Source organism: Amblyomma mixtum, chromosome 3 (assembly GCF_055824585.1).
Source record: "Amblyomma mixtum isolate Tamu chromosome 3, ASM5582458v1, whole genome shotgun sequence".
NCBI lineage: Eukaryota > Metazoa > Arthropoda > Arachnida > Ixodida > Ixodidae > Amblyomma > Amblyomma mixtum.
The window spans coordinates 93,356,139-93,383,549 of NC_143014.1; the positions used below are offsets into that span (position 1 = coordinate 93,356,139).

The 27,411-nt window shown below is 41.2% G+C and overlaps 1 protein-coding gene across 6 annotated transcripts in view; it reads left to right on the top strand.

Annotated features, from left to right (window-relative positions):
- LRR (capping protein regulator and myosin 1 linker 1 leucine rich repeat protein) overlaps window positions 1-27,411 on the top strand; it is a 96,185-nt gene that overhangs the window by 15,177 nt on the left and 53,597 nt on the right. For 5 of the 6 annotated variants that reach the window (XM_089580135.1, XM_089580130.1, XM_089580131.1 and 2 more), the window contains 11 exons: window positions 137-212; window positions 1,403-1,491; window positions 1,591-1,685; window positions 4,052-4,093; window positions 13,887-14,074; window positions 14,149-14,226; window positions 16,710-16,897; window positions 17,205-17,356; window positions 21,147-21,246; window positions 22,821-22,979; window positions 23,192-23,329. In XM_089580135.1, the coding sequence (XP_089436261.1) occupies window positions 137-212; window positions 1,403-1,491; window positions 1,591-1,685; window positions 4,052-4,093; window positions 13,887-14,074; window positions 14,149-14,226; window positions 16,710-16,897; window positions 17,205-17,356; window positions 21,147-21,246; window positions 22,821-22,979; window positions 23,192-23,329 (1,305 nt within the window). The remainder of the gene's footprint in view (window positions 1-136; window positions 213-1,402; window positions 1,492-1,590; window positions 1,686-4,051; window positions 4,094-13,886; window positions 14,075-14,148; window positions 14,227-16,709; window positions 16,898-17,204; window positions 17,357-21,146; window positions 21,247-22,820; window positions 22,980-23,191; window positions 23,330-27,411) is intronic. The other variant, XM_089580132.1, reaches the window with a different exon arrangement.

Below are 27,411 nucleotides of genomic sequence, written 5' to 3' on the forward strand. Positions count from 1 at the left end.
TGCTTTCTTGCATATTTTTTTGTTTTGTTTTGTGCAGTATTCTTTATCTTCACAATTGCAATTGCAATTCGATTTCTTGGGTTCTTACTCTTTCTTTTCTCTTGTCCTCCTAATTGGGTATGTCTTTGCTTTTCAGAGACCTGGTGCCAATCATATCTGCTCTTTGTTATAATGCTTGGTTCACAAAGTTCCGAGCTAGCAATGTGAAGCTTGTGAGTATTGTGTTTAGTCTTGAGCAGCATTTTGAGTTTGAAATTTAGGTTCACTCTGTTGCAAAGAAGGACCAACGACAATTACCCAAAAATAACTTTAGTGCTGTAGTACTTCTATGGCTTATAATGAGCAGGAGTTAAGGAAAATGTTTTCAGTGTCCTCTGGAGTGACAAATGGTGGATGTCTATTAATTTTAAGGAAACAGGAGTGATTACTTTTACTTAGAAAATAAAATATAGTACATGTCCCAGCCAATCAAATAAAGACCTTAGTCTTCTTCTCAGGAATGAAAGAGTGGCTGAGGTGTGGTTCATAAAGTCTGGTTGTTGTAATAAACTGACCATATTTTATTACATCTACAATTTGTTTAAAACAACTGCTATCTTTAAAAACTTGGGTAGCATTGTCGTTTAATCTTTTATTATTAACTTCAAGGAGTCTAAAGTATTTCACGTGGTTGGAAATTTTGCTTATTTATTTGATAAGTGTAATATTGAAAAGTACATTACCTGTCAAAGAACATGCTCTTTAAAAGTACCAAGGCCATGCCATGATCATTCCTCTGCCATTGACCTTTGTTTTTTATTTCTTTAGATTGTTGTTTTCTTGTAGGGCTCTATGTGATAACTGGATTAATTTATTTATTTTTACTTACTGCAGCCCCGTTGCGGCCATAGTAGGAGTAAAGATGTGTTTAATGGGAGGGAGCCTGGTAGTGAATGCCAAAATTCAATTGTTTGAGGGAAAGAAACTATATTTGAAAGTGTTTGTATGTGCATGAATAGGTGTAATGTTAAGCACAGAAGAAAATCTAGCGAAGGTGATATTTGTTACTGGAGGGGCTACAGGATGAATTAAAAATGCTGGCAGAATATTTGAAAGAGTTGACCTAGCGCTGCTCAGCGAGAGATGTTAGGTTAGGTGAAGACATAGTTGATGACGATGAGAACTGGTAGCCGTAACGGCTGTAGATAAATCTAATGGCTTTCCTTTGGACGGCCTCGAATCTGTCTATTTTGTACTGCATGTATGGATTCCAGATGGTACTAGCATAGTCAAGCAGAGAGTGGATAATTGTTTTATATAATAGTAAATCAGTGTCGTGCGGAGAATTAGCAAGCTTACGACGCAAATAGCCAAGTTTTTGTATAGCTTTAGTCGTAATGGAATCAATGTGCTTTGATTTCAGGCCTCAGAAGCACTTGAACAAGTACTCCAGATGATGAAGCGTTCCGTGTCACTGGAGGAGTTGTACCTGGATAACACAGGCATCAAATGGTATGTCTCATTAAAGATGCTTCTTTCCTTTCATTAAATGCTGACTTATCAGTAGAATATCTACTTTAAACTTGATGTGTCCTTCTGTTGCTGTTCCAGGGAGTTCGCACACAAGCTTTCAATGACTTTGATTGCCAATCCAAACTCTCCTTTAAACTCATTGGACCTATCCAACAACCTGATTGAGGACAAGGGTATGATGCATTTGATTTTAGCTCTGTTTCTGAAGAGCAAGTTGCTGGGCTAGTTGGTGCTGTTGCATCGTGGTGGAGCAGCGCAAAGGACGGGACACAAGAAACAAGGAAGGACGTACACAGGCGCTGACTATCAACTGAATTTTTATTGCGAAATACAGAGAATATATAGCAATCATGAGGGGGTGGAACATAGATAAAAGGTTGCTCGGTCACCGGAATCCAGAAGACAGTCACGTCAGTAGATAAAGTATGTTGGTGAATGTGGTGGCGGTGAAAGCAATAAAAATTCAGTTGATAGTCAGCGCCTGTGTACGTCCTTCCTTGTTTCTTGTGTCCCGTCCTTTGCGCTGCTCCACCACGATGCTGTTTCTGAATTTTCATTTAGCATAACAGGCAAATGAACCTGTGTTAGTTGTGGAAAAAACATGCAGTTAATTCAGCTGCTTTTGTTTGTTTTGCTTCTGAGTAAGGTAATGTCACAAGGAACAACTACCGTAGGAAATTACATTATTTCTAATTTTCTGTGGGCGCCCTTCCAGCTTTTAATGATATTGCTGATGCATTGATTGGCCATGTGAGTCATAGTGCTGCTCCAGTACAAAGTTGCAGAATATGCAAGAGCAGCAAAGTCAGGGACTGTGCAAAGCATCATGGCAAAGCCTATATTACTAAGTCATGCAGAACCTTTGCTCTGCTTTTATGCATGCTGATTTTTTTATATATTCTGGAATTCTATGAAAATGGGATTTGGAGCGGACTTGGGGTGCTGCTGGTTGCAGCAGTATTAGAGTTAAGCCCACCGTTCTTGTGCACCGTGTGTGTCCTAGTTGCTGAAGACAGCTGTATTCATAAATTGGCCAGGAATTGGATTTATTTTTATTTCTTCGACAGTAGCTGTTTCCAATTCTTGCTTCATGGTTTAGCAGCACAAGAAATTTCAAGTTCAGACCTTGATAGTTCACTCGGAGTGCCTCAGTTAGTTTTTCTATTGCGTGTGGGCAAGCTGTACAGCAACATGTTACCATAAAATATAACATTAACATCAAATTTCTTTCAGACAGCACCGCATGCTGCATCCTACCACTTTTTTGCAGCATTTTATAAATGTGAGGAATAACAACCGGGCAAATTGCAGCAGAGTTGTGTCTGGCTTAGAATAGCAGCCTAGATTTGGAAGGAAGAGTGTTCTATGTGTGTGCGTGTGTATGTATGTACGTACTGCCATGTATGCCAACTACAGTAAACTCTCCCTTGAGTGAACTCCTATGGACCCTGAAAAAAAGATCGCTTTAAGTTCAGTACATTGTTCACTGTGTAAAATAGCTCAGGGTGCAACACAAACGAAATGTCAAAACTGTTAAAAACAATTGATTTTGTCAAGTACTGTTGGGGACAAAAGTCTCTAGGATGCTATGAGAGTGATTTAGGTGCATAGGTGCCATGTTTTTCAGTGGTTACACAATTTAACTGCTACAGATTAAAGAACATGAGTTTGACTTTCTTCTCCCCCGATGCAGCCTCGATTCGGTGCCTAATAATAGAGCTATTGGCTTTGTTTGTAGTTAATGTGTTCTAGAAACTTTTGTCCCCACTTGTACATAAATGTATACGGAACATAGCAGACTGCCTTGTTCAGTTACGTTGCTGCCTAACCACATGCGTACATATACTATTGCTGCAGCCGCTTGAAGGGCCACCACAGTGTTTTGTAGTGAAAAAGTGCAGTCGTTGAACTGATTACAAAAATATGCTAGGGCCCGGCTCAAATATTCATTCAGAAGACATATTCATGATGTTTATTAAACTGATGATTCACTATATATATTAAACCAATGTTTCGCATTAAATGGACATGAAAACTGTCAGCAGTTGTTGAAATGTTCATTATTATGAAATATTTATTAAACTGAGGTTCACTCAAGTGACAGAGTACTGTATTGCTGACTTGAATTTTTTCTGCACTAAGGCGCCTTAGCAGTTGACCATCACGTAACAAAGAATTAGCAGAGTGTACCTTTTAAATTTCTGTGCTAAAAGTAAGCTCAAATTAGTAACAGTGTGTTGACATTGCATTTAAAAAGTTGTTTAGACACACAGTTGTATGAATTTACAGACCTCATTATCATTTTACACATGCCTGAACCTTTACCGAGGTTTCACCTATAGCCTAAGCTTATCTACTTGCACTAAGTGTTCGAACTTAAATTGCTAAATGACACATTGATTTTAAGCTGGTTCAATGCACATTACTGTTTTTATTATTAACTTAAGCTGAGTGTATGTTTTGCTCTTGTTGAGTTAGTGGTGTCATTTTTTCCTTTGTCACGCAAATGTTTTGTGTACACTTGTTCCTTCATGTACAGGGCTGAATAGTCTGTGTGGGATCATTGCCAAAATTACTCAAGGTCTGATATTCCAGTTCCTGTGTATGCATGTTTTGTCATGATTTATTTTGTGTGTTAGCATAATGCTTTTGCAGCTTTGATACTTGCACGTGTTGTCTGCGTATTTTCGTTACATGTTAACCATCCAAGAATGAGTGCTGTCTGTAGTATCTTTACTGTATATGCAAGCCACTTTAATTGCTGCTCAAGCTTTGGTATGTGCATCTGTCATGCATGAGCTTTCAGATTTCAATGTTTTATTTCTAATTTTTTTAATAGTTGGCAAGCTTTCATTATATTACACTTCTGTGTTTAAATTTATGTGCTGAAATGAGAATTTTTCTTTTGCTACTGTGCTATAGCAGTAGCTATAGTAGTGTCTGCAGTCTTGTATTATGTTGCCACATATATTTTTATTATATGCGTGGATATTACAGAATTGACAAAGTATTGAAATGCTCAAAGGTTAGCACATAGTTCCTTTATATCTAGTACATCTAGTCATGCCAACTCTTCAAATTTGAGAGTGATTTTTACAGCTTCTTAGGCTTTTTTTCAGGCTGTGTTTTTGTGGAGCTACATGCTAATGCAGTAGCGTTAAAGGCCCCATTCACCAGAAAATCTGGTGTCAGTGTTGTCGGTGTTGTGAGCGAAAAGTGTCGGGCATGGCTTTGGCAGGCGGTCCCCAGAGAGCAACCTACCGTATTTACTCGCATATAGGTCAACCACGAATATAGGTTGACCCCTGTACATTGGGCTCGCCAAGAAATAAAAAACATATCTTCTGAAAAACATGCACATACGACGTAAGACAAGCGCACACTTTATCTGACTTCAATCTCTGAAAAGCGAGCAAATATACAGAAACCTAGGCACGCGCAGAAAGAAACCTGATGTGCAATCAACAAAACCGTTCAAGATATGAAATCTCATTTTTGAAAAGGTTCACATATGTATCGCTGACACAACTTTTTCCTCCTTTTCTTATGTGGTACGCCTACAAAACCTCCCGTGCTTTACTATCACCGCTCCTACCCAGAACGCCAAAATATACTGCTTCCTAAGCTGTCTACCACGGTAAGACCACAGAAATGAGCGAAAGAGCATTGCGGATACACACAGCAATTCACTGTGTGCACCCACATAATGATGATGAACTGCATCACGAATATAGTTCGAGGTTCTTTGGTCACGAATATAGGTCGATAACTAATTATGGGCAACATTTCTGAAAAAAAAAAAGGTCGACCTATATGCGAGTAAATACGGTAGGAGGCAGGCGGGCCACCTAGGTCATGTGACCTTGTGGCGTCATCACAACCTGCCCACCGGACTGTGAGCAAACTGCTCACCGTGGCAGGTGGTCGTTAAATTATTGATTGGTCACTCGGGAAGAGCAACCTGGGCCGCACAAGGCCCACCGCTGGGAGCACCTGCCATTGCAAGGCAGTGGCGCATCGTTTAATTGCTGTACCACTGCACCAGGAGGGGTATGAGGACTCCCACACTCTATGAATGTAAGGGAGAGAATGATGTTCCGCTGAGCAGAAGAAAGCCTCTGAAGTGTGTGGCATCCATTTACACAATATTACAGGAAGCTTTAACTGCTTCTTGTCTGTAACTTTATTTTTTTACAGGTGGGCTATGTAGTCTTGTTCCGTAAATTAAAAGAATTCAGTCATGTAAAACATGGAACTGTTTAGTCCTGCAGTAATGTTACTGGTGTCAACTGACCACTCAGTAAATTCTGTATGACATAGTGTGGTTGTGAGAGGGGTGCAACCAAAGCATGCAACCGTGTGACCACTATCTATGAAGGTATTTCAAGGTATGTGGTGGGTTAAGCTGTTCTTGCTTCTTGATAGGTTGCTGTTGTGTGTTGTGGCGAGCAGGGACAGCCGTTTTCTCTATATCGTGGTTGTGCATAATTTATGCCAATCATCTGCCAATGCCTAATTTGAGCTGCATAGCGCTGCAGCCTGACAAGTGTCAGCGTTTGAAGTATGCTTATAAGAACAACTTGACATATGTCAGTACCACTGTCTTATGGCTTAATGGCACATGCGTGACACCTACGTTGTCCATTGCAGCTGATCACTGTCACCTTCTTTCTTCCTTCCTGCTCTTTCCCTGCAGTTCCCGTCCCCCTTCTCCTGCATGGAAGAGTAGGCCGGAGACTTGTTCTTTTGGCCAACCTCTCCACCTTTCGTCATTAAAAATCTCTTTGCTTTCACCCATTTCATTGCTCTGCTTTGTTATAATGAGCGACAAATTTCTACATGCTGAAATCAAGGGTGAATCTGTGAGGCACATGTTAATGGAAGGTTTTGACATGTGTTTTTGCATTTTGCCTCCACCAAAATGTGGCTGCTGGAGCCGGGAATCGAATCCACATGCAACATTGTGCTCAATCGCTGCCACAGTCACTGAGCCACTGTGCTTTGTCATACAATGCTAATGAAGCAGCTTGTCAATGCCATTTTGACAGTGTTAACTTCTCCTGGCCTGATTTCATTGTGCCACATGATAAAAGTCAAATTACATTTAAAGCTACTGGTTGATATGTTGGGCAAACAGCCAATGCTGCTTGACTGAAATTGTTGCTATAAAAATGAATTTCTAGCTTTGGCGTAAAAAATGAAAGCAGGTCACAAGGCCCAAGTTTTTTGTTGTTGCCGTGGGCTTTTGAGTAGCAGCTTTCAATAATTCCATTCTGATGATATTAAAGTCAAGGAGTCGACTTTGTGATCGTTTGAGCATTGTAGCCTTACTTGCGAGCAGAGCTAATGGTATTGCTTCATTCATGAAAGTATTGATGGCGCCACTTATTTCCTTGGCTGCCAGATTGCATGGGCTGATATCCATCAATGATGTTTGTCCCATGAGGTTTAGACTTGGCTTTTGACTTGTGGAATCGTGTCAAAACTTGTGGCATGTGAAACAGCTGCTGGCTTGGTGAAGAGCTATAAATTAAATTACAGCCATAAATTAGAGTGGTACTGCCCATTTTTAGCCCTATGTAGCTGTCTTTATATTCAAAATGTCTGCTTAAATAGGGCAGGTGATGCGTGCATAGCTGCACTTTTTTTTTTTAGCCGCCGCGGTGGCTCAGTGGTTATGGTGCTCGGCTGCTGACCCGAAAGACGCGGGTTCAATCCCGGCCGCGGCGGTTGAATTTCTTTGGAGGAAAAATTCTATAAAGGCCCGTGTACTGTGCGATGTCAGTGCACGTTAAAAGAACCCCTGGTGGCCGAAATTTCCGGAGCCCTCCACTACAGCGTCCCTCATAGCCTGAGTCGCTTTGGGACGTTAAACCCCATAAACCAACCAATACACCAACCTTTTTGTCCTTTTTTTTTAAAATTTTACCCAAGATCTGTGAGAGTATGTTTCTTGATCATGTAGGAGCAACTTTAAGGAAAATGCACTTTTTGAGAAAAATGCTAGCATACATACTTTGCAAAGGCCTGTATTCTTGGCACTTCATTCTGCACCACCACAGGACACTAACTTCTCATGCGGAACCATCATTTCAAAGCAGATTTGGCCGCCAAGGTTAGCAAAACTTGGGATTTGTAAAAGCGTTATGTTTTCTTGCAGTTTGTGCAGCCTTAAATTGGGGTACTTTGTGTTTGTGCACATGATTATAAAGTGCATCTTTCACTTCCAGCTTATCTATGATAAGTTGTGCTGTAGAGATGCTGCAGGTCTGTGACAAGGAAGAGAGCATAGCATGTTTTGTGGATGCAAGCTGTCGTCTGTATACTATTAAATCCACTCGTGGGTGCATGTCATGGCAGGTCAAAGTGCAAGAAAACTTTGTAAGACAAAAGAAGCAGCAAAAGCAGATGCGTTTTTCATGTGTTTGCTTGCAATGCAGTTCAGAAAAAGTTTTGACTGCCATGCATACCCGAATGTTGAAGTATCTCGTTTGGATAATAATTTTCATTTTTTTCAAGTGATAAGGATGGTATGCTTTGTAGAAGGGTGCATCTTTGCACTTTGGAATATATGTTTGGCAAGGCTTTTGAGAGTCTCTGCTAGAAGAAGCATGCTGAGTGTATCTGTTGTTTCTGTTTCATACAACTACCCTTGCCTGTGCAGACACAGAAGGCACATTGCAGAACAAACAGCTGACAGTTTTTCTAGAAAAGGGTTACAGCGCCGAAACAGACAACACACAGAAAGCTAGACGGGACAGGCCAGACGGGACAGTTTTTGCCCATCTGTGTGTCGTATTTCTCTATTGTCCATGTATATGTCAGTAGCACAGCTTTTACAAGATGAGCTCATACCAGCTAGCTCATAATAGGGCTTTACGCAGCTTCTAATTCTAGTCTATGAATCAAATTCGTGAAAAATAGTGGTCTTCACAGCTCCCGTGTTCCTCTTAAGCTTTACAACTTAATGTACTATCAAGGACAAAAGTCTCCAGGATGTATGCACAGCGATCTTGGTGCACAGGTGCTATGTTTGTCAGTGGTAACCTCACTTCGCCACCACGCATCACAGCACGCATGTTTGATTTTCACCTCTGCATATGTGGTCTTGAATTTTCGGCTAGTAACAGAGCTGTCCGGTTTGGTTGCAGCTCCCTCACCCTGGAAGACTTCTGTCCCCTCTAGTACAGTCGTCCACACACTTGTCTAGAGCGCTCGAACGGCGCGCTCTGTTGTGCATTTATGACAATCACCGCTGCCTAGTGGGCATGGTACAGCTTTTTACAACATGAGTTAAACACGATTCATGGGAATGTGCATTCAAAATAAGGTCAGGCTTCAAGTCCTAGGTCACTCGTAAATGACCCAAGCGTACTCCATGGTGCGCCGTTCAGGCATTCTTGACAGATGTGTGGACGACTGTGCATGTTCATTTATGCATCCATGGTAGTAGTGAAATGATGAAAAAATCTGCTGTGTGGAATCTGCAGCGCATTCTTATTTATAGGCTTATGTCACTGAGGATTCTGACTTAACTTTTCCATGTCCATAGTAATACGAGACCTTTACATTATCTATTTCCAGCTGTAACAGTTATGACAGTATATTTAACTTGGTGGAGATCCATAGCTGTTCTAGTTCATTTAACAATATACTAGCATTTTTAATGATCTTATAAAGCTCCATTGTATTATATCTGTGTTCTCTATGTAACATAAGATGCACGTGAACTATATTAGTTTTGTTACTATGCTGCAGTGTCAAAAGTGTAAAGGCCAGACTGCGAACAGCAACTAGGCCAATTTGCAAACAAAGAACTTTAATCTGTACAAACTTTTACTAATGCTAAGTTAGTGCAGCTATCTGTGTAAATGAGAAGCATACATGTAGAGAGTTGATCACACTTGTCTATAGCGCTCGAGCGGTGCTGTCCGATGGCAATAATGTAAAATTCTAAAGTAGGCATTGACTTTCATTGATAATACTTGCGCTGGGTAGAAGCCTAATAGACATGTGCACCACACAGGCACCAGAGCCTTACCCCCAGCAAAGCAGCTGCGATAAGATTTAACTTCATTTGCTCCCCAGCGCACCGCTCGAGCGCTCTGGACAAGTGTGATCGACTCTGTACTAGATTTCCAGCATTTGAAGAGGGTCGTGGCCTTTGAACAAAAGTGAAATGGCTTATAGTGACTTTTAAAGCTGAATGTTTGCTATGCAGCTGTGGTGTAACAGTTGAGTAACTAGAAAGCATCATGACTGTGGTAATACACAATAAACTAATAGGAAATAGGCCGTAGGAAATCTTCATTGCTATATGAGAGGAATTAATTTGTAGTCATTTCGAGCTAATTGGCTGTTCAGAACAGTATTATTTGGTAAAAAATTGCATAGCCATATAGAATAATCAATGAGCATATTTATGTGATAAGCTGAGAAGGTTTTTTGGTGTCTTTCATATTGTAAAATGTCTTGTTTGAGCATTGACCTGTAAAGTTTGAAAGTGTGCTTTAGTACAGTCATAAATAATAAACCTTGCACGAGTTAAATTTATGAGTCGAGACATCTTGATGTATGGTCATCTATGTTGCAGAATTGTGGTTATTAAATGAGGCTTAATCTTTTCACTCAGACAGCTGAAAATAGTGCTTTTTAGTGTGAAAGCGTTAGGTCATTATTAAAGCTGACGACCCGAGGTATGTGTAAAGCCTCAACCTTTGATAGAGCGTCAGGGGCGGAGGCCTTGCGCAGCTGCTCGATCAACACATGTAACTGCCCCCCCCCCCCCCCCCCCCCCCTCCCAGGTGCGGCTGCCTATAAAGGGTGAACTGGCATCCTCTCTCCCCACCCCTTCCCCGTATGCAGCTGCTGATAAAGGCTGATAAGGTCTTGCATGCAGTTGCCTTTGAGGTGGTGTTGCCTCAAGTGCTTTCGCACATCCTTCTCGGTTGAACTATGTTAAGACCCTACCAATTTTTTAAATTACTTTTTTAATGGTAACTGTCATGACAAGCCATTGGGTTTAGCAAACTTGTATGGGCACAAAAACTATCATGATAACTTTTGTGTGTTGTTAGCCTCAACTCCTGTGGTGGCACCACCCTTTTCTCTAGTGCCAAGCCTACTTTCTGTATTGTCGCTACCATTTGTGATGTGCATCTCCTTTTCCCTTTTTGTGCTGAAAGGATCATTCCTCCCACGTTTCCTTTGTGAGAACGCTTTGTGGTCTGTAATGGCAGCCAGGGCATTCACATACATGTGGTTTGTTTCTTTTAGTTGTCATGTACTCACAAGCATGTTCATGGTTGTGCATTCAGGTTTGTGATTCACTGTTATGTGTAAACTTATTGTTATAATTATGTCCTAAATGTTTACTTTTATTCTAAGATACTTGCGTGATCAAATTAAAATTATATATAGTTTATGTCCTTGTGAACATCTGCTGTGGCCGTGACATGTAGTAGCCCTAGAACCATGGATTACTCCACACAGTGTCATCACATGTAATCTAAAAAATAAATTGATGTAGCTATACAAAAACACTGCTTAAGCTCGGCAACTAAACAGTACAAGCTGTTCACTTTTTTGGTATCCATAGTTAACTGGTGGATTGATTTGTAACAAGGCAGCAGCTTTATGTTGGCTTAAGGCAATTTATGGCTCTTCAACCTTGTTGCAAAGTCATGGATTGTGTGGGTTATTGGAATGCTGGATCTTTGAATGCATGACTACACTGTTGAGTGACTTACTTCAAGTAAAAAGTGTGATTGTGCTTATTCATACGTAAAGGTGCATTAATGCTCAGTAAGCTGCTTTTGCAAGGTATGCGTTCTTCATTGTTTTCAAAAGTAAGTGGTAAAATAAAGACAGAAGGAAGCCATATGCAAGTCTAGGACAACGTGTACTGTGTCCCATTCAGTATAAGTTGTACAAAATACAGATATGTAACGAATTAGTCTTATTTTTGGCAGTTGCTTGGAACTAATTAAAATGTAGTTTGCATCACAACTAATTATTGATTTTAGGTTGCTTGCTTGCTATCAGATATGCAGCAGTCTCCGTTTTCTAAATGTTTATTTTTATGCCATGAACACAGCACATTAAACCCCTTGCACAGATCATGGAAAAGCCTTCACGAATAAGGTTGCCATTCCAGGAATTGCCATTGTGGTGCTGAAGCATTCTGTACTTTTCTCACCTCTTTAGGGCTTAAAAATCAAATAATTCATCTGGCTGTCAAGCTGCAGTTTTTGCAGCTTTTTGCCATAGTCATGGTCTTGTAAATAAAGTAAATAAACTTCAACTCATATTGGTTAACTTAAAAAAATTGCCCTTGTAAGTGGTAGTTTGGCAACAACCTCCACATTGTGCCACTTAAGATATAAGTGGAAAAATAGCACTGCAAAGACACAATACCGAGCTGACTTAAGCTGATTATTTTATTCATGCAAAGAGATGGTGTATAGGCAGGTAGAAGTGGTGGGCACAGAAAATCAATCCAGACACCACATGACTTGCATTTGCATCACAACAAGGCATAAGGCAAGCCTTTCCATTGGAATGAGGTAATCAGTTAGTCAGCTTGGTGTTGTGGATCTATCTTGTGTCCTTGTCTTTTTGCTCTGGTTTTTCCAATCAAATCGTGAATTAACAACTAGCCCGAGGCGTCACTCTTGCACACCGCCTAAAGTGACACCGAGGACCTTTGCCCAATTTTCGTTCCTGGTAAAAATAAATTCTGTGGTTCTTTTTGTCTATGCTGATGGTTCTTCAGCAGCCAAAGAGTCATTTATTGCTGAGAAAATTGGATTTAAGAATGCAAAATTTTTTCCCTGCCACTCAGTTCAAACTCTTACTTATATCTTATATACTTGTTAACTTATATATATTCAGACTGATGTGGAATCGGTAAACACCATTTGGAAGTGAACAGGTGTGCAGCCTGCCTTATTAATGCTCATTTTCAGGGAAAGTAGCCTTTTTGTCATATGGATATGATAATCTGTTGATATAAGCTAACTTCAATTCGTCCTCGGTGTCCCTTTAAAAGCGTGGCTGAAGCTGCACGGGGCACATTGTAAACAGCTATGGCCATGCACTGCCCCACTCCTTCCTCCACATTATTGTACCTTGTACGAAGAGCTTATAAAAGTGTTTTGAGTAAATTTAAATTATGCACCACTTGAAAATTGGGCTTCTTATACATAGTGCTGTCTGTGTGAGAGAACATTTTTCCTTTAGTTTCTGTGAAAAATATTTAGTAGTAGTAGTAGTACAACACTTTTTTTTTTTGTGTACTGATGCCAGAAATAGTAGTTTAAATCAACTGACGATGTCTCGCTCAAATATTCCTTGTGACACGATGAAGCTTGCACTGCTTGTGACACGGGCAAGAACTGCTGATGACCCTGATATTGTATTGAAACCATTGTGCTTACGTAGTGCAAGCTTCTTGTGTAGTAATGACGATGAAACCACATGTAGATAATAGCATGACATTTTTTTTTTTGTTTTTGCATGGTGGTATGTTTGTGCACCTTGTCTGCATGTTCTGTTTGTGCGTAACAGTGCACTGCGCTCACGCTTTTGACTCAGTCAGTTCTATTTTGTGACCTAGACCTGTGAAGGCTTTGCATGATTTTCTTTGTTAGCCTGCACAGCTGCAGTTGTAGTTACATGTGCTAAATTTAAAATATTATATGTTTATTGTATTATAGTATATTATAGTATTATATTATAGTTGTATTTGCATGTGCTAAATTTAAAATACATTATTTAAAATATTAAATGTGCTAAAATTTAATATTGATAGATTGCTTTAATGAAGGATTCTTATGTTCCAAGCAGCATTGTGGGCTATGAAGTATGCTTAAATACAAAAATTTCTGCTGCTTAGGTTCATTTTTGTTGCTTAATTATAATGACAAGTTGAAAACACCTACAGTCTTTTGCTGTTGGGCATTGTTTTAGCTAAGACTTACTGTGCACATTTTCCCATACTTTCTTTTTTCATCATTATCAGCCATAGATGACGGATCCCAGAGTGTTGCCATGCAGTACTTGAAGTTCAGTTTAAATTGTCAGCTAGGCATATAAAATCAGATATGAAGTGACCTCACTTGTCCATGGTGTATTTTTGTTTGCCTTTTGTTCTTCAGTGTGTTGGCAGTCTTGCAGTGATTAACTGTAGAGGGCTTGTAACCAAACATTTATTCTTGTCTGCTGCTTCTGCTGCATCTGTTGTTGCTCTGCTGCTTCTGTTGTTGCTTATGCTGCCTCATGTTAATGTGCCCCTAATATCTTTGCATTTGTGCCTTTCACCTTGTGTATTACTTGCCTTGATATAGCCTCTTTTGCCGGATTCTTGCTTCCAGGGGTGGGCCAACTTTGTGGGCCACTGGGAAAGCTGCACAAGGGACTCAGCCACCTGAACCTTGCCCATACGGGAATCACTGCTAAAGGCGTTAACACACTTGCTCATGCACTTTCTTTGAATCGTTCCATGCCCTCCAACCTCACGTACCTTAACCTCAGTGACAATGTCTTCAAGGATGATATTAATGTGAGTGCATCTGTCATTCTTCATGATTTGCGTTGTAGTATACTGGTTAGACAAAACTTGTGCTTTTTTTTCAGAACCTGTACAACTACTTGGCACAGCCAAACTCACTCGTCCACCTGGACTTGTCCGGCACTGAATGCGCCCTGGAAACTGTGAGCAGCATATTGATTTTTCCTTATCTTGCTCTTATAAATAGCTAGTGCAGTACCAAAAATATGGTTGCCTTATCAAATGATGTGTAAATCTCGATATGAACTGAATCTATAAGTGTGTTACCTCTCAAGGATGTCATGTGTACAGATTTCACCAGACACAAAAGTTTATTAAGAGATATGACAGTGTAAACACCATGTGCTTGTGGCAAATCATTGTACACTTTTTTTGCATTATGTGTGATGAAGATTTTGCACCAAGCAAGTTAAATAGCCGCAGCTCTTGAATTGCTGGTTAGGAGTAACACTCTGTGCATAATAAAGCATGATACTTGGCAGCTTGGAGTGGTTTCTTTGTTGTGATGTGAGTGATAGAATGCAAACCAGTGAGAAGTCAATTGAGTTTAACTTTTTTGTCTTTTTTACTTTTTATTCACTTGTGCAAAGGTGCAAACAATGTCAGCAAAATTGTATAACTTTAGCTTCCTTCAAAGCACGTGATGCATATAATTCTACAAGGTGTTCTTAGTTTGAGTTCCACGGAACCCTTGGGTCCCTTCTTTCTTTTCTCCTTCATCTTTTTTTTGGGTTCCTTCTTTGGGTGCCCGTCTTGGTTGCTGGGAGTGGTTGGTTCAAAACCCACCACCAGACACCCACCGGTAAAAATGGGTACAAGCATCCTCCGGCCTGGAGCCCGGCTTTCTTTTGAGGTGTGCGCTTTCAAGAAGCTCTGTAAACCCCGCTGTGCCCCTTGCGGGCCAAGTCTAGTTTCGAACGACCTCGCAGCCTTCTTAAGGTGGTACAATTTGGCCAACACGGTTTGAATGCGATTAAAGCCTCGAGGTGCTGTTACTGGGCGTGCGCATGCCCTAGCACAGTGGCTTCTCCTCCTTGCGAGTACATAGCAGCCCTTCTGCACCTGCAGAGAAGGTGGCAACCGCAGCGTCAGTGGTCCAACTCCCTTAGTGCCACGGTGTCTCCATGACGATGCCTTCCCTCTCGCGAAATGCACACACTGCCGCCTGCAGTTCTTTCAACAGAACGCATGATTGCCGAACTTTGATCCACTGCACACAGCAGCATCAGCAGCAGTCATAACCTGAAGTTCTTTTGACGGAACTCACTCTCACCAAAACTTGATCCACTGGCACACAGCAGAATCAGCAGCAGTCATGGTTTTGTGGGTTCTCTGAGCACCTAATCTATGCATTCTTCAACCCTTGCCTTTCCTTGCATGCTTCAGTTCTCGCCTTTCCTTTACCCACTCCATTTTTGAACTAATTGTACTGTGATGGCTCATACTGGACCGTTTTCACTGTCCAGCCAATCATTTGTTACTGAATTTGGCCATTTTTCTGCGGGGCTATGTGCGTGCATATTTTTTGCATGCATGTTCAGCAGAAAGGAACAAAAGCCAGGACATGCTAGGTTCCTCAACACCTGTTAAAAACCCCTATGGTTCCCTGAGGTGTAAAAAATTGAGAGCTGATCTGTAGGATTGTCTTGCAGAAATAGTAACAGCAACTTACCAGGAAAGATGATCAGAAATAAAAAGTTCAGGGCTTTTGACTGCTATATCAGAAGTTTGTAGGATGTCATACACAGGCACTGTAGCATTTTGTGTTTGGTAGTGTTGGTTCGTGGTCATAGTTTCTGAATAGGCTCATGTAAGCTATTGATGGTGGTTTAAGTTTCATTCTTTTGTGCCTTTTTTTTAACTCTGTGTTCGAAATACTAAATGTGCATTTGTGAACAGAATCAAGCATTGAGTAGTACTTTGATTTCTGAATGGGATTAGCAGGCTGAATTTTAATGTAAAAAAAAAAGGTTCAGATGAGCATGGAAACTGCATCATCCTCGGTACACATGCAGCATTTATTGCAAATGTTGCCCACCAGTAACGTTGATAGCCAAAAGGGGCACCTTTAGTTTCCTGAAGATTTTGGAAGGTGTTTTCTCTTAGCAGTGTGTGAATTTTTGTACATATCTCAACAGTGCTGAGTGATATCCTCAGCTGTGGCATCTCAATATTGTATTGCCGCCGTGGTGGCTCAGTGGCTATGGTGCACGGCTGCTGACCCGAAAGACGCGGATTCGATCCTGGCTGCGGCGGTTGAATTTCTTTGGAGGAGAAATTCTAGAGGCCCGTGTACTGTGCGATGTCAGTGCACATTAAAGAACCCCAGGTGGTCGAAATTTCCGGAGCCCTCCACTACGGCGTCTCTCATAGGCTTAGTCGCTTTGGGACGTTAAACCCCATAAACCAAACCAACCAATCAATATTGTATCCCAATATTGCAGCCAAAATTGGCACAGCTTTTCCATTGAGGCGACCATAATTTAATTTTATCACATTGAGGTTGCTTTTTTGATTTAAAGATGATGGCGTTGTCAGTCATGATGAAAATGGTGATGTGTTTTTTGATCCTGAGTTGCTTTTGGGGCACGGATGTGAAATACATTATTTGCCTTTTCTCTTCCAGGTGTTTGGCGCGCTGCTGCGGGGCTGCACTCAGAAGCTTGAGGTGCTGAACCTATCGCGCAATGTGTATAGTTCAAAGAAGAGCAAAGAGGTACTGGTGCCACCATCATTCAAGACCTTCTTCTCTAGCACTGTTGCTCTGCGTCACCTCAACATGGCAAATGTCCGTATGCCCATGGAGGCACTCAAGTGAGTAATTCTTGGCGGGCGCTCTTCTCAAGGCCTTCAGCACAGGCAGTGAAGGTGTTCTGCTGGGGTAGCTTCAGCTGTTTTTCTGCCTTAACAAAGAGTTGGTTTATTTTTGGCATTTGTTTATTTGGCAAAGCTGCTGAACTTAAGGCAAACTATACCATTACAGCAACTGCTTTATCATCACGTATGTGCATGGTTGCAGATTTATGAGAACTGAATGCATGTTTTTAAGGTTTAGGTCATATTTTTAGCTTTCACACATTTTTTTTTGCTTTAATACTGTGCATTTTTGTTTTTATTTCAGGGCCATGTTGCTTGGTTTGGCATGCAATGAAATTTTGACTGAAGTTTGGCTCGACTTGAGTTGCAATGACCTCAAGACTCAAGGTGCACTGGTGCTCGAGTCTTGCCTGCCAGGAATACGCTGCTTGTACAGCCTGGACATCAGTGAAAACAGTCAGTGTCGCTGATAAGCTTCCATTATGTGGCCATATCGATCTATAGCTTCATTGTATGTGCTGCATACAGTGGTTGCTCCAAGCCCGAGGGCTGTGTGTAAATGAATTATTTTCAGTATTTCAGCCTGGATATTTTAACGCAATAGCGTTAAGGCTCCCCCCTTGAGCGGGAAAACCCAGCTTCATCCCAGCATTATCATGTAAAGAGATCCACGTCATGCGCAGATGTCTTGAATGAAAATAATGGAACAGAAGACTTGTAATCTGCATAAAGGCCTTCGCATGCCTCAAACTACTTAATTTTATAAGAGAAAAATTTCCATAAATTTGTCATGATTTCAGTCATCAATTTCAGTCAGTCATGCCTTAAGTCGCCAGCCAGGCATGCTACTGGCTAGGGCACGTAGGCATGTTGACTTGGCAGAGGTACAAGGGGGTGTGATGTATGTGTGGTGTTGGCTTGATTTGAAGTTTAGTAATGTGGTAATTAGTGGGGCAAACTTGAGGCACGCTAATTAGACACTAATTGGAGTAACGCCGCCGCAGTGGCTCAGTGGTTATGGCGCTCGGCTGCTGACTCGAAAGACGCGGGTGTGATCCCGGCCATGGTAGTCGCATTTTGATGGAGGCGAAATTCTAGAGGCCCATGCACTGTGCAATGTCAGTGCAAATTAAAGAACCCCAGGTGGTCGAAATTTCCGGAGCCTTTCACTGCGGCGTCCCTCATAGCCTCAGTCGCTTTGGGACGTTAAACCCCCATAAACCAAAAAACTAATTGGAGTATCATTATGCCCGTAAACTGCAGTGCGGATGAGTTTAAAGACAAGGATTACTGTGGAACTGGGTTGTGATAATTGCGGTAAATGTGAATGTGAACAAAGAACAGTGAATGTGTGTAAAGAGAAACCACTGAAGGGAGCCATTAATGCTACTATGTCATACTCTTAAAGGCAAAGCTTAAAGGTGCACTGAAGAGGAATCTGAACTTGTCTTTTTGCCGCGGGAACTCGATCTACACGTTCCGAGCTTTCTTAGAAACTGCGATTTACTGCCCTGTGTGGCCGATTTCCCCAATTAAATCGAATTAACGTCCGGCTCCCGCCTTTTATTTTTAATTCTGCCTCGTACGGTGGGCGGAGTCGACCAACGCGTGGAGCGCCTTTCACCCAGTCCCGTGGCGGCTTGCCGCTCTGCCATCGGTGGAGTAATACGTAGTAGTCCGTAGTAGCAAATAGTCCGCGTGTATTTTTATTTCTGGGGGCTTATTTTGCGGCTATATTATCTGCGAATGAAACTATGTATTCATGGAAACCTAAAAAACAAAATAAAGCGAAAACAAAGCCTCCACGGGACTGGGTGAAAGGCGCTCCACGCGTTGGTCGACTCCGCCCACCGTACGAGGCAGAATTAAAAAAAAAAGGCGGGAGCCGGACGTTAATTCGTTTTAATTGGGGAAATCGGCCACACAGGGCAATAAGTCACTGTTTCTAAGAATGCTAGGAACGTGTGGATGCGGCAAAAAGACATGTTCAGAATCCTCTTCAGTGCACCTTTAAGTGTGCCCCTAATATTGAGGTGTAGGCCCCCTGCTATTGAGCTTTGGATGAGTCTTTGTGCCATCTGTAGAAAGCTCTCAACAGGTAGTGCAGGCCGTGCTCTGGAGTGCCTCGTGGACGTTCGCTACATTTGAAATGCACCTAACTTTTTTTTTGCGTGAGGTAAGCTCTATTTGTGACTTTGTCATTTTGGGTGGCTTTTTAACTCTTTAATGGTAAAATTAGGAATGAGGAAAGAAAGAATTGAGGATGGTCAAACATCCAATGCAACAATTCTGCAAAAGCAGTTGGATTTACCCTAGATCACTGCTTCGATACTTTTACTCTACTGAATGCTTTTATTCTAAGGCGAGGCTTCACACACACGGCAGAATATTTCTGGAGGGTGCAGGTGGGCGGAGGTGGGTTGAGGGTGACAGTGGGTGGGTGGGCAGCTCCTGGTGCTTCTGAGAGCATCTCGCTTTCCCACTGAGTCTTTGAATTGATAAACCATTGTATGTGCTTATAAGATAGCAGCAGTGGGCATTTTATCGCATTGAAGTGCACTTGATTTTCGTGGTGCCTAAGTGTTGATTTAAATAAAATGTAAGTTTGAAGATAAGCGAGTTCAGTTTAATGAGATTTCACTGTGTTTCAGTTGCAGATGTGATAAGCTTTTTAACTCTTTTGCTACTACGCCATAGGCCATCAGTCATATATGACTGATGTTTTGAACGTGCTGCCAAAAATTCAAGTCTGTGCTCCTGGACAAGCCCGTCATATAGTTTGCTTCTATAACACCATCCTTTGGGTTCAGTTTTTTTTTTTTTTAAATTTTCTTACACAATTTTCTTACACAAGGAGGTGACAGGAAAAATGAAAATTTGACCGCACCTAGTCCGCCGGTTGGTGATCATGGCTTCCGTTTCGCCGGGCACTTTACAAAGGCGAAAGGCTACACTAAGCGCTTTTGTCGGTTCTTATGTTTTTTTTTCTTTTTCTTTCTTTTTTTTTTTTTTGAGCTGCTATGATGAGCTAGACAACCACGTGGAATGGCCAGATTTCAGTTCCTATTGCTAGACTTTGTCTTAGAGGCCTGGGGCATCAGTGTGTGCGTGTGTGTTTTGTTTTACTGGTCATCTTATATTTTTTGTTGTGCGCTCTATTTGTAAGTGACGAGAGGGGTTTTATTTGGTGCTTTAGGGTCTTCACAACATACTGCCAAGATAGTTTATCAAATGTGCCAAACAGATTTTTGATTATGATGATGTCAAGAAATGCCACGCCCCCTTTTCACCCATAGAACCCATTCGCTACCCTCCGAAAAAAATGGAGAAAGGGAGGAATTGCAAGCTCTGCTATTAAAAAACAAGAACAGAACTCAGAACAAGTATACTGGGCAGTACATCCCGTATCCACCTCCACTTCATGTCCTCATGCGACTGCTTCCTCTCGTGGCTCAGCAGTCACATTCCCTAACTTGAAAGGCCATAGAAAGTGCAGTGCGTGTACGCAGTTGAAATCACTAGAGTGGTAGCCAAGAACATGTGCAACATTTTGTATGTTTTAATTTTTTTGTAATCAACTGCTTGCTCAGTGCAGCGGCTTATTTTTGTTTTGCTTGTATTCTTTTTTTTTTGTGTTACCAGCATATTTAACCAATAAATTTTCGCAATGTTTTGCTCACGTAACTCTGCCGTTTTTTTTTTTGTTCGGAAGTATAAACAATAAGCTGCAGTTTGATGTATTAAAATGCACAGTGCATTTAGCACTTCTTGAAAAAATGTTTTAAAAAATAATTTTTATTTTAACACTCAAAATCGCTCATTTTTTTGCTGTAATAAAGAATTAAGCCATAATTTATCATGGTGTCACATTTAAAATATTTTATTGTTGAGAGGTGTGTTTCCTGAAACACGTGAAACTTTCTTTATTCCTGATTGTTTATACACAAGACCATTATGTACGTCAGAAGTATTGCAACTTCTTAATCTTTAACAGGAATAACCTCTCTTTTATCTCTATTTTTTAATAGGGGTCACAGTTAAAATTGGGGAGTTCACTTTTTATGTTACCGAGATCTTCTGGGTGGTCTTTTTCTTGTGTTCTTCTATGAAAGTGGTACTTTCAAACACACTGGAATTTGTGGGGCAGGTGCTTGCACTTGCTTTCAGTAGGCATACATTGTAGGTATAACAGTTGTGTTCAACATTCAACCCTATCGCTCACTAATATTATGCTTTATTCTTCCAGACTTTGACCAAGATTTGGCTAACATTGTGGCAGCTGTTGGAAAAAATCAGTCCATCAAACGGCTTTCAATTGGAAGGAACTTCACAAACATGAAGACAAAGTAAGAGGGGAATTTTTACTGAGCAACTAAAGGCTAATTCTTCAATAACTTTTTGTTCCTTGAGTGGTGCATTCCTTGAGTTGTGCATATGTGCACAGCACATATGCACCATTCAAGGACTCGTAAGCAGGATGCCAAGGGTGGTAGTGTACCCTTAGTTCAGTGAGCCTGTTTTTTTTTAACTGGTGGGCATCTGGGGTAAAGTAGAGCTCCTGAAGTGCTCCTTCATAATGAGATGCATCAGAAGCTGAGGTACATTGGCTTTCATGAGCTTAATTGCACAGAACTAGTACTCCCATTGTATAAAATGTGTGCACTTTGACGTTTGCAGCAAGCCAGCCACCATGTCCAGTTTCCAGACTCTTCACCAAAGCTTTTATAAGTGGAATTGTTGATCATTTTACTACACTTCACTCTTCTGCTGTGACAGAGTTTTCAGTTTGTCTGCAAAAGAAATACCTGGGGCTTTGAGTTTGTCGCTGAAAAGATTGTCTAGCCGCATTGCATCATGTGCTCAGAATCGAGCACCTTTTTTTATTCTGTTTTCTTGTGGCTTGGAACAGTTTTCTTTTTAATCGGTGCTAATTTATGGCGATACTGTCTCAGGCTTCTGGTCGTGGTTATTGCGCTAAGAAGACAACAGCAAGACATGAACATAGATGCTGCAACAGTTCTTGCTGTCTTGTCATTGCAAATTTAGCATCTTGCTGTCATTATTTTCTTTATGCTATAGCTCTGACCTTGAGTAAGGCCCCTAACTTTCCATTTGGAAAATTCCAAATTCCTTCACAGATGTAGAATAAAGAATGCATAAAATTCCGCATGAAACTTAAGAAGCACAAAAGAAACATGCACATTTGCTTGTGCATGTTTCTGCTTGTTTGCTTGTTTGATGCAAGAACTCCATAATGACTGCAATGGAGGAGAGTGTTGGGGTCACTTCTATTCCAGCCCAGAAAGATGGGACATCAAAATGTGCACCTTGTTCGTCTTGCTTAGAAAGGAACAGTGCGAGGTTTCCGTCACTGTATTTCAGTTCTTGAGCAGTTTTCAGGTACACTTTCCACTGAGCAGCTAGGACCGGTGATTCTTGACTAAGTGCAGGCATGCTTGCAAACTGCAGTCTTTTTTTCTGATAGAAGCCCAACCTGCAGCGGATCCTCCTCCTGCTATGGTTTGCCTGAACGTTGAACGTAGTTTGCCTGGATTTCGTTATAGTCATTGTAACCATAATAAAATAATATAAAAATTTCCTGAGGTCTCAAACTCTCTCTTGTGTTGTATTGTAAAAAAAAGTTTGTCTACCAACACAATATTTTGTGAAATATGCTTTAATGTGCAATTTTTCGCAGAATTGTGGGAAACTAGGGCATTAACCTTGAGTACACATTATCAACATTCCCAAGAACTGCATGTTTGTTCTCTTTCACATTTTTTTTTTTTCAAGGTGCTTTACTTATTCTGTAACTTTTCTTTATTGTTCAGTAGTGTTCATGCCTTTTTTATTTGATTAACTGTGGGCATTCTGAAATGTAAAGAAATTGTTAAACATTATGTGCATTGCATATTTGCAGGCACATAACACGTGTGATGGAAGCAGTGGTGCAGCTAATCCAGGAGAAGGACTCTTCACTTGAGTACCTTTCATTAGCAGACTCGAAGCTTCGAGGAGAGCTGTGTCTTGTTATCAATGCACTTGGCAGTAATCAGTGCCTCACATCAATTGATATAACGTAAGTTTTTAGTTTCTTTGCCATACTGTCACATTGTGCTGTTGTAAACATCTATGAAATCCACTTTGTTACTGTAGACATCAGTTTATTTTTCTCTCACAGCTTGTTCACTTATAAGGTACTTAGTGCACACAAATAGTAGTTATGCACATTGTGCAACTGTTTTTTTATTGTCTGCTGTCTGTTTATATATTTTTGTTATTTCTGTCCAGTGGCAATTACATGGGTCTCAATGGTGCAAAAACACTGGCTAAGGCTCTGCAGATCAACTCAAAACTCAAAAGCATTCTATGGGACCGGAACTCTACACCTGCTCAGGGTTTTCAGGATATTGCTTATGCACTTGAAAAGTGAGTACTGCATTGTGGTCAGTTTTATTAGTATATGAGGACTGTCCATTGTGACAAGCACAAATGGGTAGCATGTATTACAGTGGTGGTAATACATTTGTGGCAATACAGTAAACTTGGAGTGACTGGAAAGAACGTTCGTATTATCGAGTGGCATCCTGTGAAAAACTGCTTGCACCGCATTAAATTAGTTTGGTGAACAACTGGTTCATGGTCATCTACTTTTGAGACAAGAACTGCATGTAAATGATGGTTTTTCGCAGTCTTATCAAATGCTTTTCCACTCGTAATACGATCGGGAGGAGTGAAACATAACTACTTCACGATAGTAAGGGTCTCATGGTACAATGTGGTAGCGGTACAGTCTCTCTCCATACGGTGTAGGCGTCGAATGCGAAGAGGCTCTGCTGTGCCAACAGCGACAAACACCACGTGGTGAGCGCACCATTTCGATGAGCTGGAAGAACGCAAGAAAAACGCAGATGGAAGTGAGCAAAACATGCATTGGTGCTAGAGCATCCGTCAGCATCCGAAACAGCATGCAGCTGGGCATGGTTAGCTAGCTGATGTGCAGTTGTTGTCCCTGTGGGTTGGCTGTGGAGCTCGTAACATGAAACTAGGTGGCCGGACTATTTCTTTATTAGGCATAGGGACCTTCCATTCATTGTCGTGCCTGCTGTTGTGTGTAAGTCAGTGTGGGCAACAATACTTCATGCAATTCAGGCTTGAGGGATATTTGGATGATTTCTTGCCATGCTAGTTTTACCTCAGCACGGTCCTTTTTCGCAGTCCCACCAGAATGAACAGGTAGAAGCCCAGCAGCACCTTATTAGCATTTGATGCCCGCAGACGTGCATGGGCGTTGGGCGGGACCCCGCTGGTAGTCCGAATCATCTGGATTTCTGGGGGTATAGTTAATGAAGTTCTGTTGCACATAGTTGTGGCAAGTACAGCAGAACACTATTAGAGTAATCTCGTGGGTCACCATATGAAGTGCGTAGAAGTGCCATTTAGGTTGAATTCTCATGGTGTCTGTGGTGAGTAACTTTGGTATATAGTCCAAGTAATACCCAACAGGTCTATTATAATAAGTATCAGTTGCCTGGGCAAGTCTGTTTTATGCCAGGAACACACCCCATAGGGTTCAGTCTTGTACACATTACAGAAAGGAAGTAACTGATTGCAATTACAGTCACTTCATCTGAAATGTAACTTACATCAGTGGTCAGTTACAGTTCCAAAAGGTAACTGAACAATTACAGATGATTAATGATTACTATTCTCTTATTTTCCTTCCCACATTTATTAGCATAAATGCCGCCGCGGTGGCTCAGCGGTTATGGTGCTCGGCTGCTGACACGAAAGACGCGGGTTCGATCCCGGCCACGGCGGCTAGAATTTCTTGGGAGGAGAAATTCTAGAGGCCCGTGTACTGTGCGATGTCAGTGCACGTTAAAGAACCCCAGGTGGTCCAAATTTCCGGAGCCCTCCACTACGGCGTCTCTCATAGCCTTAGTCGCTTTGGGACGTTAAACCCCATAAAACCAAAACCAAACTGAAACCATTTATTAGCATAAGAAAAATTACACACACAAGAATGAGCTGGTGCGGCTCCCTTGATGACTTGTCTGTCGCAGTTCATATGGTGTTGATTTTCATCAGAAGTTTTTCTGAATTTTCATCGGTGTTTTTTCTGTTTTCTTGTGAAAACATCAGCAACAATGCTAAAGGCTCTCTTGCAACAATGCTAAAGGCTCTCTTGATGTACAAATGCTGGAGGAAAGGATTGAGTTGTAATGTACGAAGACCTTGTGCACCATCTCATAGTAATGCAAAGCATTGTGCTTAATGCTTGTTTTCGCTTTGAGCAGACAATGCTCTAGTTCACTAAACATGACATTCTGTTGTGCTCTCGGGAAAAAATGTGAAATGTGAAGAAATGTGAAATGCAGGACACTCAGGCTTGCACGTCCAGACATCCTTGTGCGGGCAGCTTTTCTGCAGCTTAGCTATTGTCCATCTATTGCAAAGGAATATTCCGTGTTAGTACTAGTGTTTACCACGAAGTTATACTGGGGGTCACAACTTGTTTTTCAAATAGAAAGTTACTGATTACTAGTAATCGATTTCAGAAAAAGTTAATATGATTACTGAGAATGTTACCCCTTGCAGAAAGTAATAAACGCATTACAAAATTCGTAGAAAATTATATTACATGTAAGCTTGTAACGCATTATGTACAACTCTGATGAGGCATAGTGATACATGTTGACATTTGGACACAAGCACGAAGTCAGCTAAAGGGTAGGTATATGAAGAAGGCATTCAGCACCATCCTGCAGCTTTTAACTGTTTAGTGGGCAGAAGGTGTACATTACCACGTGTATGAAATCATACTTGAAAAAACCAATATTTTTCCATGCACGATTTCATTTATATAATCATTGTAGCATTGTAATAGCAAATGTGTAGTATGCTGAACTTCGAAATAACGTTCTGGGTTACCTTATGATATTTCAATAATTAGAAATTTTTACATATGCAGTTGACGGTCAAGGTTAATGTAAAGGAAGCATGAAAATATGATTGATGTTTAACTTTGTGCTAAAAAATATGCCATGATAAAAACATGATTTTGAGCTGTTCCGGATAAGTTTTTGCTGTTTTCTTTCTTTTTTTTTAATATACTGAGCCTGTAGCATACTTGCAAGTGCCTGAGAAATACATCTACAGCCAAAGATATGCATAGTCTGCGATTAAAGCTTTTCTTGTTAACTAAACAAGAACCTGACTATTAGATATGATAATAAGCTCAAGAATTTTGGTGCCTGCGGCTTGTTTGACATAGTCAAACATCAAAAAGTGGTAAGGGTTTAAAGTAGTTAAACCAAGTTGACATGCAAAAGCATGTGTTCATTCTTCAGTTGGAGGGGACAGTTAAACTCCGCCTTAAGGGTATGCCAAGATATCTTTAGTGGGTTAATGCCCATATATGCAGAATTGATCATTCTCTACATTACATTCATAGATCCCTGGGAGCCCTCATACCAGTGCCAGCGCAGTGGCACAGAGGTTAAGCGATGCGTTGGTACGTCTGGAGTAGTGCTTTCGCTTTAAACGCCGGTATCATCTACTGTTGTGATTGTTCAGTGAAGTAATACAGGACGCTTTGAACCATGGCCCATTGTTACGAACTGCTGTTTTTTTTTTTTCTTTAACTTATATCCTACTTTAGTGTACTAAATTATTCAAAAATATTTGATTTGATAGGCAACCAGTTTTTATTGCTTATATTCGCTTTTAGCCAAAAGTTTGATCTTTCCACAGCTTTAGAAATTGGTGCAATGCAGTGGGAAGGAACGCTGCAGTGCAGAGTGGCAGGAGGGAAAGGGCTTCACTGTCGAGGTGTAGCGGGAAGGGCGGGAGGTTTGGCACTTGCATTGCATCTCCACATGGCAAGGCAAAGTGAGAGGAAAAACGTGCGCTAGGCTGAGCACAGTGGACAGAGGAAGGGTACAGCAACTGCAGTGGGGTGTCATGCAGCAAGGCTAGAGGGAGAGGAAGGGTGTACAGCACCGAGGGCTGAGCAGCTGATGTGCACCAAAGCACTGCGTCATCTTGATGTCGAAATGCCCAATGCCTCACACCATCAAGGCGCCGTGCTAACGGTTAAGATGCCAGAGATATGACGTGACTCAGTGGCAGAGTGACTTGAATATTAACATCAGTGCAACAGCACAACCAGCATGCGATATGAATAAACACATAATTGGCATGCGTGTATGTTGTAGTGCTTCCTTAAAAAATTCGCAAACATTTATAATGTGCTGCATAATGTAGGGATTCAGTGACAGCTGTTGGGCTGTGCTGTGCACGCAGTGTGCATTGCTTTTACACACATCACCACTGTACATGCAGAACACGGAGTAACAGCTGTTACTGAGCCCATTCATTACGCAGCATGGTGTAATCATATCTCGAGTGTTTTTTGGGCCTCATAGATCTGTCGCTTCTGAGAGCCTTTGATGGAAAGGCCTGTAATTTCTGCCATGTAGCTGCGCATCATGCACCTTTCAATAGAA